The 14,197-nt window shown below is 36.1% G+C and overlaps 2 protein-coding genes across 2 annotated transcripts in view; both read right to left on the reverse strand.

The window, feature by feature from the left end:
- Nucleotides 1-2,985: 2,985 nt before the first annotated feature.
- On the reverse strand, nucleotides 2,986-10,038 carry LOC140141967 (transient receptor potential cation channel subfamily M member 1-like). Its single transcript, XM_072163857.1, has 4 exons — nucleotides 9,244-10,038; nucleotides 5,182-5,567; nucleotides 4,068-4,251; nucleotides 2,986-3,773 (listed from the first exon to the last, which is right to left on the reverse strand). Exons 2-4 carry the CDS (start codon nucleotides 5,365-5,367, stop codon nucleotides 3,409-3,411), a joined length of 735 nt encoding a protein of 244 aa, XP_072019958.1. The 5' UTR covers nucleotides 5,368-5,567; nucleotides 9,244-10,038; the 3' UTR covers nucleotides 2,986-3,408.
- Nucleotides 10,039-11,919: 1,881 nt separating this feature from the next.
- The window catches only part of LOC140141965 (transient receptor potential cation channel subfamily M member 5-like), a 36,323-nt gene continuing 34,045 nt past the window's right edge, over nucleotides 11,920-14,197 (reverse strand). The window contains exons 23-25 of the mRNA XM_072163855.1: nucleotides 13,743-13,872; nucleotides 13,180-13,255; nucleotides 11,920-12,293 (exon numbers count right to left, since the gene is read on the reverse strand). Of these exons, the coding sequence (XP_072019956.1) occupies nucleotides 12,147-12,293; nucleotides 13,180-13,255; nucleotides 13,743-13,872 (353 nt within the window). The 3' untranslated portion in view covers nucleotides 11,920-12,146. The remainder of the gene's footprint in view (nucleotides 12,294-13,179; nucleotides 13,256-13,742; nucleotides 13,873-14,197) is intronic.

The following is a 14,197-nucleotide window of genomic DNA, read 5'->3' on the forward strand; positions in this document are numbered from 1 at the left end:
AACCGATCATTATAACGGCTTTCAAACGTCTGAAACATGCCGGGAAACTAACAATATACTAGTATATGACCATACCTTGAGAGTCTTCTCCTTCTGCAGCAATCGTTGAGCTAGATCAATTCGGTTCAGTACGGTTGCAAGATGGAGCTGATCTGAATTCTGACCGGAGGTATGTAATTTGCCATGATTCTTAGCTTTTATTTGAAACGAAACAAAATAATAACCGTTCATCATCGAATTTTCATAGTATAGGTTACTAGAACAAACAGGAAACGGCAAAATTATTCATCATCCAACATCATCATCATCACCATCATTATCATCATCATCATCATCATCATCATCATCATCATCATCATCATCATCATCATCATCATCATCATCATTGTCATCATTTTCAGCACTATCATCTTTATAACCATACCTTTCAATAATGCTGTCAAAATATTCTCCTCAAGGTTAGTGCCACTGTCCGTATTGTCATCATCCTCGTTCAATGATAAGACTGTAACCAGAGATTTCCTTTTTGCTATCTCGCGGCACCATTTGGTAAGCTCTATGTGACTGGATTTGATTTTCTCGGTATCAAATGCGGAACTCAGTTGAGCTTTAAACTCATTGGCTATTTCTATGGAAAGGCTTCTAAATAATAGACATTGAAATAGAGGTATAGTGAAATATTAGTTTAAATCTCATTAGATTGAACATCATAGTATATAATATAATTTTTGGTGTTATTCCAGAAAAAATATATAACAGTTACTGTCCTCTACCCTGAGCTACCCCATTGCGTATACTTCGTGAACATTATCCTCATAATATACTAGGTCGATGCAAGGTTTAACATTGTATATAAGTTATATACTTAACTCTACCAGTTTGCCGTCATGTTTGAGACAAGGGAGGGCACTTCAATATGAAATGGATATAGGTGTAGGGCTGGCACTTTCACAGTAAGGTATTCGGTGAGAGCAACATATAAAATATATAGGGTCATTGGGTAAGAGTATGATTTTTGGCATTCGATGAGAGCAAAATGTAAGACCTGAAAGTAAAGCGTTGATGGTTATGGATAGGCTAGTATTTAGGTTTAGATTTCCATCCATGGACGAAATGTTTGAATGTGTACGTGAGCCGTCAATCGTCATTTAATTAAGTATGCGGATTGGTCACACGCAGGAAAGTAACGCCATGCGTAAATAGACCAAAATGCAGGGCAGTCATCTCTCTCTTACATCGCTCTTACGCCAAGGTAGCTCAAGGTTAATTCTCACGCGAAGGAAGCAAATCTCACGCCATGAGCTGCCAAAGTATTAAAATCTCACGCATCGTCAAAACATTACGTGAAAATAGCCAATAATAGTGTAAAAATGGAGCACCAAATGGCTTCATTTGCACTTTCATTTGGGAAAATTTTCACGGCTACTGTAAAGCTGGGGCACATCCTTCAGATACCCCCTCGTCGCGCAAGCGCAATGGCTGCATGGTGATGACGCGCCGAATGCAAATTTTTAATAAATCATTTTAGGCAATATCTCACGCCAAGCAATCCCTAAAAGTTGACATCCCTGGAAAATGTTATCTTGTCGATAGTTTAAGCCGTGTGCTTACCCGCTCTTGTTTACGTCTTTCATACCGAGTTTACGACAAGCAAATGCTAAAACATTAGCGGCACCTCCCGAACCGTCTAGAATAATCACTGGGATCTTATTCACTACCACAGTCTCATGAATGGATTTGATTCGCCTATGACCACCTCCAACTACAATGCAGACTACAGGTACTCCACCTTGAAATATGGCATAAGAAACAGACGTAGCCTTTGTGAGTACTTGACAGAACAGGAACTTAATTGCTGAATGTACAGTGGACAATAATATAATGCAAGAGCACCAACAGCATGATAGCGACTACTGTGTGACCTCTGGTGTTCCTCTTTGAAATTTGACATGTTTCCCTCATATATTGAGGATTCTTTCTACCAGGTGTAAGCCCCATTGGGTAAACATTTAACGTTTGACCTCCATAACCCATGTTAAGTTCATTGCTTAAACCAAGTTTAAACCCAATCGGACATAGAGCAAAATTTGAACCCGCCATGATCTTAGAGCAGACAAAATTGTTCAAAATACATTATCATAACATTTAACCTCGTTTAGCCCAACATGTCAAAAAGTGATTTTTGTGTAAGTTGGTGATCTCTAGGGCTGTTCACTCTCGCTGACAATAGCTAAAAGAATTTTGGTCGCAACATATCGGGATGAGTAACAAATTTTGGCATATTATTTAAGGAGATTTGTACACTCAAGGTTAAAAGTGAATTGATTATTAATCTAGGTTGAATGGAGAAACTAAGGCTAAAGTTAAATGATATTGGGTACAGGAGAAGAAAGAATGACTTACTGAGTGACCAACTTACTTCTGGTATAACTTTCCATTCTTTTGACAGCGATCGTTTTTAGGAACTTGTTCTCTGCTTCAATCTTCACTCTCGTATGATCTGATCCGTCGTCATTGATTAACAAATAATGAGTATGATTCGGATCTAAATGTTGGCTCCCCAGCTCGTTTGGATCAATCGTAATCGATATCTATAAAAACAACCATTCATTTTGTTTTGACTTTCTTTTTGTCACCTTTGAAACCAATTATTTTGCTTGTTTGGTATCATAAACCAAGGAAATATAATAGATTGTATTTGTAACGCATTGTTTCTTTGTGCCGATTTGATTTGCCGACAAGCTATTCATCAAGTGGTACCTTTTGTTCATGACGTAAGCAAAACGCCCAGCCAGACACAAGTTACCCAATTTTAAAAATTGTATGTTGAATGTTGAATATGTCAGCGCTCAAACCAGACACAATAGATGAACAGATGCTGCTGCAGTCCGTTGTCATACACTGACACAAATGATGGCAAGACTCTTATGAGCAACATTTTGTCACAACATTATGATCATGTATAAGTTGATTTAAAATCACTTTGTTTTATCATTCCGTTATTGAAAGTGTCTGGTTTATTATGTTGGGGAAGGAATGTTGCAAAAGGGTATAGGGACAAAATTGATAGAATTGTGAATGAAGCTGGACGGATTATAGGTGTGTCACGGCGGGATTTCGAAGCTGTTTATCATGTTTATGCTGATCTGGTGAGTAAGACTGGTGTGATAGATGACTCTGGTCATGCACTTCACGATCGTTTCTCATGTCAGTTGATTCCCAAATCTGGTCGGTTGCACTTGACCAACCGGTATCTTTCCTCCTTCCTTCGTTCCACAAGCTATTAGATTCTAACTACACATGGGGCGCCGTTCTTTAATAGTAACATGTAATTGACAGAGCTTCCTCTTTTATACTGTGTTTTGATATTTTGTGGTAATTATTATGTGTATTGTATACATATTTAACTTATTCTGTATGAGCACTCATGAGGGAAATTTCCCTTGTGGATCTAATAAAGTATGACTTGAATATTAAAATAATCAAATAAATGACACCATTACGCTGTGCTCCTGTCTTCATGTCCTGTCCTGTTGACATGTTTGATATACTATACCGATCTACCATTACATCGTGATATTGAAAAAAGAAACTTACCTCATTCGTTGCCTTTTTGAGTTCCTCTTTCTCTTTTAAGACTGATATTGGCATAATACCAATAGCAACCACCTTTCTGTTCTGGGCCATTGCTCTTCCAATGGCGTAGTCTCGTAAAGATTCGCCAACATCTTTAGTCATACCAGAGTAAAGCCCTCCTGTAGTAAGCCATGCTCCTATTGTAATGCATGATCGATATTGTTTGTAAAAATGTAAGGCCCAGATATCATGGTTTTTATGATCTTCCCGATGAACAAATCACTGAATGGGCCTTAGGCCAAGATACATGGGAAGTACATAGGCAATGTTAAGAAAGCCCGTTCATGTAGTAGCAAGAATTCTAGGAGGGAAGACTCAAAAGACCAGTACATATTACAGCAGTTTTGCTTGCCAGAGCTGGAGATAAAACAATAATTATTGGAAAATACCATTTGCAAAAGAAGATGCAAAAAAAAAATTCATCATCATACCTGTACTCAATACCGCATTTGCTAAGTCCCGTAAGAATGTCTTTTTGACAGCCGATGATACGTGTTTGATCCCTCGATATCCACCGACAAGAGATATTACAAGTTTCGGTTCGCCCAGTTGCCATTGTTTAGTCAGATATTGAGCTGTTTGAAATATGTCGTTGTCTTCGTCAACAATCACAAACTGCCACAAAAGTTCAATGTTTTGATCAGTGCAAAATAAAATTAAACACTAAATTTAAAATTAATAATTCTATTATTATTATTATTATTATTATTATTATTATTATTATTGTTGTTGTTGTTGTTGTTGTTGTTGTTGTTGTTTGTTATTATTATTATTATTATTATTATTATTATTATTATTATTATTATTATTATTATTATTATTATTATTAGGAGCGATATAGGAGGAGACCAGGCCGGAGGAGGAGAGGAAGACGATGAGACGAGGAAGAATGCAGCCGGGCAAAAGGAAGGTCATCTAGGGAAGATTTAAACATGTGCAAGGTATGACTAGTTGAGATATATTGCGATTTCTTACGTGCTTGTTTACGGCTGCTAGAATGACAGTGGGTTCAATTGAAAATCAGTTATTGTTGAGCTATTTTAATTACCGTTCGTTTTGAAGTAATCGTAGACGCAATCATAATCGGCAAGTGCCGGTATAGATTTGCTTAAAGCCATATTGTAACATTTCCATAAAAAAGTAGATTAATATTTCTTTTCAATAAAACGTTAGCTTTTACTGTCAGATATGTCCCCCATTAATTTTGAGCCGAACAACTGAGCTAAAGCAAAGACAATTGGAACTTACTACCAGCGCCGATGGTGCCAGTGCATGTCACGCAATCGGTTGTGTTACGGCACGATCCTTTGATGCGTACCCCCCACAATATGTACGTACTGTGACTCTGTGTTATGAATATCGTGTACGCGCGCGTTCCACTAATGTTTCCATCGTAATAATTAAACGACGGTTACTGCGTTTTATTCAAAATCTCGGATTTTGACAAAACTACGGAGTTTTGATTTTGGGAGGGTATGTTAGTTTAATAAATCCTCCTCAACAAATATTAAAATATGGCTTTATTGTAAATGTGTAGATACTTACTTCTCTTCTTCTATAATAGTTCGATAACCGATTATTTTTTGATATCTGGTTTTTGAATATGATGGTACCATGGAGAAGCCCATTGGCAATTACAGATTGTTCAGGGTTACCGTCCTGTTCATCAGACGCCATTGCGGATGCCATCGTGTTCTGTTCCTCTGTAGATGCTGTCTGTTCTTCCGCCATATCAGCAGATTACGTCATTGGCAGAGTCAGATCTTCCAATAGTATCGGCCTCTGTTGCTCTATATATGACATGGGTACTGTATGTTTGTCCACATGGGACCGTTTGTTCTTTAGAGGGTTCAAGACAAATGACACTTTTTAAAGAAAGTCCAACTTATAATATTTTGTCCCGTATTTGAAAGCATTCCATAAAATATTGCCTGAAAAACAAACAAACAAACATAAAAAGATACAATATTCTATTGAAATGGCAGACTATGCATATGCCAGCCATAGCCGATTCTTGATGAATAAAAAAAAATGTGTTAGTACATGTATGATGAAAGCATTAACTTGAACTCGAAATTATTGAAGTCAATAAAAGAATATATTCCTTTCTCGGAAGAGGTACGCACTTTGACGTATTCTTGATCTTCTCCTTATGTTGACTACATAAGGTTATGTCTGGTTCGCAAATTCCTTTTTTGAAGGAATGTGGACTGTAAGTAAATTGACTAGCCCATAATAACACTGTAATCATCTCTCCTCAAAAATAATGTTTACATTTTGTTACGAGACTCAAGGCCAAAATCATCTATTAAAAGGTATATAGTTAAAACATCGGTCAAAGTTGATCTGTTCAAGAAGTTCAACATTGACGCTCCACAGAAGTTTCTTCAAAATTATTTTAACTCAAATCAATATTAATATAATAATATTTGAAATAATATTACTGTAGATAAACTGTTTTGTATTGAAATTTGGCTTACTTTAACTGAAACAGCACATAAGCATTGAAAGAAATGTATTTAAACAAAAGTAAAAATGTTGACGAATTCTGAAGTGCATGGTCAAAAATAATTCAAACTTATATTAAAACCATGATGTACGATCTTTTTGATCTAATTTTATTGCATGTTTGTAATGTTTACACAAAGCAAATTTGAATTATTATTAGAACACCGCAGTTAATCGGCTGAGATAGTAACTAAGCTATCTTTCATTTTATCTCATTAGTTTGGCTTAAAATTACCAGCAAACGTTCCTGACAGTCGTTACCAATAATAGTTTTAAAACTTTTGACAAAGAATGATCAAATTAAAATTTGACTGAAATCGTATAAGGCTTGAATAAAGAACACTACTATCAAAACGCAAAAGTGCATGGTAACAGGAGCCCTGTACAAGTATATGTTACATATTCAAAGTCACATATTTTGTATACAAAATTAAACGGACTATGGTCAAAAACAGGCAAATATCTGAATTTCACTGTAATCCATTGACTACTGTAATAATATGTCAATTGTTGACAGGGAATGATTCATATCCCAGGCATATATGTATACATTATTTTTCTAAGGTTTCCATGGGTACTATATACATGAAAAGAAACTTGAATAATTTCCTTTGTTTACGATCCAATGATCCGTGAATCCTATATAGCTATATAAGTTCATTACAGGCAGACATATGGGACTATTATCTAGTTACGATGATAGAAATATGGAATAACTTCCTCTTCAATTTTTTTCCAGTCATCAAAATGCATTACCATATATTTGACCCAAGGATTATTATAGACCTAAGAAAGCATATAAACATATAATTTACATCAATTCAAATCAAAACAAATAACTGCATCTTTTAAATTCGGTGGATTTTCTTTGAAATACCACTGTGTTGTTAATATACTCCTCAACAAACGTTTGGAAAGTTTTTTCAAGCATCTGTATCTCCAATTATTTGTGACATATTCATATCGTGTTGCATATCACTGGATAGCTACAATACTCCCTTTACAATGACACCCCATTTGAAACAATAACATTTTTCACGGCTGAGTACGGGCCTTGTGAATGTAGTGGGGTCTCAAACAGAATTTGCCAAATTGACCATTATTCTGTGCTCAAACAACGCTAGCCACTAACCTCAATAGCGGATGGAATAACCACAGGCAGTCACAATAGTCAGGCATCTTCTCCTCATGCTGCTCGCCGACCTGGTTACACGTTACTGTGGGATGGAATTCTATCCTTCTTCAACAAGGATTCGTCGCAGGTCATTCAATGTGCTTCTCTTGCACGCACAGCACGATCAATCTGGTCTGACAAGTGTTCAATCGGGTTCAGGTCTGGCCCCCGGGTCTGGCCTGATGGCAGGCCATTTTGACTCAACTCCCATATTCTGTAGGTAGTCGTTGACTACCGTGGCTATGTGGGGCGAGCGGTGTCATCTTGGAGGATTGCATTAGGTCCCAGATTGTGAAGTTATGGGATTGCAGCTTGCTGCACAGAATAATGACCAATTTGGCAAAATCTTTTGAGACCCCCACTACATTCACAAGGCGTGTACTCAGCCGTGAAAAACGTCATTGTTTCAAATGGGGTGTCATTGTAAAGAGGAGTATTGTAGCTATCCAGTGATATGCAACACGATATGAATATGTTACAAATAATTGGAGATACAGATGCTTGAAAAACTTTCCAAACTTTTTGTTGAGGAGTTTATTTGAACGACGTTTTATCAAAATGCGCGTAAATAAACCACCCTTCTTTTTATGTTAAAATATTGTGAATACGATAAAAGGCGTACTTATAACAGCTGCGTTACTTTTTGTGAAGTCTAAATATCAATCCACGATGTTATGAGTCCCGCCTATTCCGAGCTGATCAGAGTATATAGGATGCAATAGTCCCATGGTGACGGGCCTAGAAAATACCAGAATGTTCGATATTTCAGACCTAAGTTAGAGCCGGAAAGGTGAAAAAGGTCTTTCTCAATTGTCAATTTTCCTGGTTAGAGGGAGGGGAAAGGGGTTCATCCTCCTAACGAAAGGACTTTCGTTTAGAATATAGGACTTCTTCGAACTTTTCGGTTGTTCACGTAGGGATAGGGTTAATAAAGGAGATGTTAAAAGTCTCCGTATACTGCTATTTGTCTATGGGCCCCGAGGGCTCTTACTACGCTCCCGCGCCTGCCCCCCCCCCCCAAAAAAAAAAAACCTTGACCTTTGACCTTTTTGCCTATATATATCTCAAAAACTGTATTGCGGAGACAGGTCAAACTATACTTTTCCTGAATCCGTATGATGAGAGAAATACATTGGTATTGTTTTAAACAAGATTTAAAATTTTGAAATAAACTGCTCCGCGTTTTTTACGCAATTAGCTCGTATGTGGCCTAAGCTCTTTGGATGAGACACAATAGGCCTACGCATAGCAATATTTAGCTATAAACATTAGAGGGCCTATGTTCCAATGGCACATTTCATTGAACATATTTAAACGCATAGCTTCAAATTGACATCAATAATTATGAAAAATATATACCCAAACATGCCAAAGGTAAAACTAATGCCGTATTTTAGACATAGGCCTCCTTGTTCAATCAACAAGAAAACATTTTAAAAAAAAAAAATACAAATACAATAATGCAATACTAAGTAAGTTTCTCTGGATGAATAAATATTATGGATAACAAGAAACTGTATGCACTAGCTACAGACCATAACTGAGAAATACAGTATAATAGAGAAACTGTTTATGCACTGGCAAACACTTAATAAATACATATTTATGAGTGTCAATGGATCATATCCAAGTTCAACATGTAGTTACGTCTGTTTCATTGAAGGGACACCATGCACCATGGCGGCAAGAAATGAAGTGTATAATATTATGAAAACACAGCCACACAAAATGCGAGGAAAAAGCAGAAAGGTATCAATTTAATTGCGAGTTTGCGCAATTTGCCAAGTGTAGCATAGTACCTAAAAAAAAACCCGCAGTGATTTATAGTGCGCTACGCACAGGCACAACGCCTAGACGTTGATCCACAAGCCTCAGCACACATTACCTACTATATCATACCAATACATCTTACCCCCGGAACTTACTTTGATCGGGAAACCTGCGACCCTCGCCCCGCACTCTCAACCTGAACCAGTTTTTGGCTCCGTTCTTTAGATCTTCATGACAAAATAACCAACATTCAAATTATGACAAATCTCCTGTATCTTGTATGATTTAATATTGTAGGGTCCGCGGTGTATCATTTGTTACAAAGTTCCAGATGTTATCCACAGATAGACACACGTCGCTCTCGTCATACTTATGGCTCTGTCGTACAGTGAACTAAATCAAACCACACAAACCGGAAGCTACCAGAAAGCAATGGATAATGCTCATAATTCCTTTTATTGCGAAAATTAAAGTCGTGTATTCGTGTAGACACAGATACATGTAATATGTTATTTATAGTTAGTTATAGCAAAGATACTATTTTAGTATCTTTGGTTATATTGTGTGGTGGTGTGAGGCAGACCTCTCAAAAGGGGAGGGGTGCGCGGCCGAGGTTACTTTCTTTCTTTCTTTAAAATGTTTTAGTTATAACCGTGTTATATATAATGCGATTCGGTTTGGGTCAAAAAGTTTTGATAACATTTAAACAATTTTATAATAACATGCGGATTTCTCTTTCTTTATATTTTACTCTCCTCCCAGCAAACAAACAAATATTTTTAAAACGTTATAAACGTGTTTAAATGTGTTTTGCTTTTGTCCAAAACGTTTTAACAACATTTAAATCCGGGTATACTGTATAAAAGTCACGGAAACGTGTTTAAAACGTTACATAATTTAACATTTCAACCATCCTTTTTGGCAAACATTTTTGCATAATATTCGGTGCCACCCCCCCCCCTCAATCATGGTCGGTGCCCCCCCCCAATGTGATGACCCACGCTACGCCACTGCCCCTCGTCCCCCACTAATTTAACAATTTTTCAAATCCTGGATCCGCTCCTGCATATCCTTATCAACTAAATAATGTATTCATTATGATGTCATAATTTATTATATTATATTATATTATAAACATCTCAAAATAGTAACTAACCCCCCTTAAATAATGGCCATTATTCAAAAACGGGCGATTGTATTACAAATCTGTAAAATGCGTTGGAAGTAGAATTTATTTCTGCGCATTTTGTAGCAATTGTCTAAATATTGACAGCGTACATTTAAATCAATCTAACCCAAGATTTGAAAGTTGCAGTAAATTATATTGATTTGTATTCAGTATAATGGAAGGAAATCTGATTGTTTTTGTATTGTTGTAAGTGCAACTTTCAAATCTGGACCTCACTACATTAAATTAACTGGTGTTTAATTGTTTTATTAGCTATCGTATCAAATGAGGTGTCAAAATGCGCAAATCCTGTTTCCAACGCATTTTATAGATTTGTAATACAATAGCTCGTTTTTGAATAATGACCATTATTTAAGGGGGGTTAGTTACTTTTTTTGCGATGTATATTATATTATATTATATTATATTATATTGTATTATATTATATTATATTATATTATATTATATTATATTATATTATATTATATTATTTGGTTGAAGAAAGACATTCAAAACAACAATTGAAAATAATTCGGTTCTTGAGTTTGTGTTTTCTCTGATTTTTTTCCCCTTCCAAACAGTATGCGATAAAGCAATTTTAAGATTTGCTCAAGTGGATACGCTCAATTTTTCCTCAAAATTCTGATTTTTATTGCAATATATTGTAATGTACACTTTGATGAAATACAATATACTGTAAACTGATTTTAGATTTTTTTAATCTTATTTAATCACTGGGCCATTCAGATTCGCTGTTACAAATACGTGTATGAAAAAGGTCAAGTTTGAATAAACCTAACCATTATGGCTTTAAATGTGGAACAATAACAATTCCTATATCCGTATGCACAAAAGAGTTAGACCAGGTCTAAAGTTAGACATGGTCTAAGTGGAATTTAGGAGAAAGGACATTTTCCTTTACATTTTCTTAAGTTATTTTGTATTATTTTGGAACTTTGCATTGTAATCTTTCAAATTTGCTAGCTACTCTAGGAAGGAAATAAGAGTAAAAGACCAATCCTGATGGAACTAAATTCCTCTTAGACCAGGTTTTGTCAATATTATATTCATTATTATCCCTGCCATACAAAGTTTGGAAGGAGACTATATAATGATCTCTCTCCGATATATGTGCAAAAAATGTTAATCCATGTGAAGAAAAAGTTAACCCTTGGCTCTGCTGGGCTTATACTGTCATTACCGTATTGCTATCTTGTCGTAATCGGTAAATTACATGTCGATGACAAACTAACTAAAATCTAATTTTCATAAATAACAAAAAACTTGATCAGAGAAGGAGTTCTCCAACCGATGTGTTCCGACCCTATTTGGGGTAGTGAGCTCAAATTTTTGGATCATAACTCTATTCAGGAATATTTTATCTTCAGGAACTGGGGTCACATTCCATCAATGGTTTGGAACCGCTGTTTCAAAGGCTTCCCAATGTGGCAATGCCAAAATTTTCTGTGGTGGTTGCACAAAGTGAATTTGAGGGGGGCAGGGCAAACATCCTAAGATTTGCCTATGCAATAAACATTTCAGCAAAAAAAAAAATATTTCTCGGGGAAATCTCACATATATCTTAGTTTAATACTTTCCAATAGGCTTCAACATAAAAAGTCCAAGTTCTGAGATTTTGTTTTTTAAAATATCAAGAGCCTCCCACGAAACACTGAACTAATATTATGCTAGTTTATATTAATTTTAATGCATTTTTCAAGCTGATTCCAAAAATAATAATGAAAATATACCCCCAGGTAGGTAGAGACCCGGGGTACAGAAGGTTAAGCAGGGGGGAAAGTTAAAGATTGTGGGCATTTTCCACAATGCCCACTCTGGTGTAGCAACTGTCCTTTCATACAATATGGTTTCATTAACCCACAGGAGTCCTCATTGCAAATCTTCCTCCTCAACATTGCTCTCTGTAGATAGCTGGCTCTGTCGAGTCATGTTCGCTACATTGCTCTCTCTAGATGGCTGGCTTTGTTGATGTAGTTGACTCATGGTTGCTACTAAGAGTGACTGCATAGTCTTCAGCTGCAAAACAATGAAATATTTGGTCTTACTATTTGTTATTGTCAAGACAGCAACATATCCAACAATTATTATTTTAACCAGTTCTACATTTTTATTTTATAATTGGGCAATTAACTTTTTTTGTTCAAAAACATTTTTTTCTTAGTAGATTCCATGGATAAATCCATAGTCCAGACATACACAAAATACACAAGCCTGCCCGGTAAACACCAAAATGTTCTTTAAACTTTTAACATTCAATGTCATGTTATATAAAGATCATGAATACATTTTTTAAATGTTATTGTAAAAATTTTGGGCAAACATTTTTGCAAAATATTTTGTCAACAGTTAATAACATTCTGTTAGAATGTTTTGCATCACAGTTTCAAAAAGTTTCAAATATTCACAGCAGTGTAAAGAAAAAGACAATTTTTAACACTTGAAATAATGAGTCTAAGATATATGTGATGCGATCAAGCAAAATCAGTCGGAACTCGGAAATATTGATTTTGAGATATAGCCAATTAATAAAGGAATTATTTCCTTTTGTTTCCTGTTGTTTTGGAAACTCTTTAATTACTCATATCTTTGGAACTGGTTGTTCAATTTGAATAGGGTTTTCTGCAAAATGCAGCTTTGTAAACGTTTTTTACTTTCATAATAAGAAACTGAAAATTTATTATTTCCGAGTTCCGACTGATTTTGCTTGATCGCATCACATATGAATCGGAAGGCATTATTTCCTATGAACTCTCCATCCTTTGTGTTGCGTGCCCAAATTGTCACATTTTAAGCCTTTGCGAGCTTAACTCATACTAAGTATACATTTTCTGCACGGAAATTGCATAAGAATCTTCCAATTGTTTCTCTCAAGTCATAACAGTCACATCATCATTTCCTGTACCTGTTCTTTAACAGCAGTCATTTCTTCCTTAACCTGTTGTTCAATTCTAGTCACATGTGTTGAGATCTCCAGAAGCCTATTAGAAAGTTCAAAAACAAAACAAGAACTTTGTAAGACTTGGGAGTGCTGGATAGTTGGTATTCTAAGCTCGTCCAAACAAAAACATGAGACCAGCTGCGGTCCTGCAGGGATTTCAAATCAAAAAGTGACTTTACGAAGCCTCAAAGATCGGATTGTAATTGCCCATTTTGAACGACCAAGCACCCAGGATTTGCACCTAGGCAGAGGTTTATGGGTGAAGTGACATATCACACACATTTTGAGCACCAGGCCCTAAACCTAGGTTTCAATAAACATTAGGTACATCCATGTTTGACCAGCAGGGTGAATTCACATTTTGTTCCCTTTACTTTGCTGGAAAAACCAAAGGGTGAAACTTGGTTCAATGCATTATCATATGCGGTGAATCCAAACAAATATTTGCAAAGGCGAATCTATGACTAATCTTTGCTCTCTTGTAAATTGATTAAAACCGACTGTCACTTTCCTCCACATTTACCTACCTGTTCTCATTGTTTTGCAGTTTTCTGCTGGTGTTTTCTTGTTCTTTTTGTCTCTTCTTTGCCAAGTAATCTTCTCCTTTAACCGACTCCCATATGGCTAACTCATCGATGCTGGTATCGGATTGAGAAGCTGTATGAAATGGAAATGTCCATTTCATAGAAATCAATAAATAATGTCCTCCATTAATACTGCTTTCTGCACTACTTCTGTACCACAACCAGCCACTTTTTTGAAAGTCAAGTTTGTCAACCACTTGCATCTCCGTGCCAAGAAAGACCTGACATACATTACCAAGCCGTGACAACGTCTGGAACGCACGAATACATTACTGGCAGATTGGCGGACGGGGTTGCTCATGGAGCTTAAATCTTCAAATTCATTCAGAATCAGATTACTTTTGGTATCAGTGGTGTAGCTAGGATCGTTTCAAGGGGGCATGGTGATCTTGGGAGGG

The sequence above is a fragment of the Amphiura filiformis genome, chromosome 20 (genome assembly GCF_039555335.1).
Source record: "Amphiura filiformis chromosome 20, Afil_fr2py, whole genome shotgun sequence".
NCBI lineage: Eukaryota > Metazoa > Echinodermata > Ophiuroidea > Amphilepidida > Amphiuridae > Amphiura > Amphiura filiformis.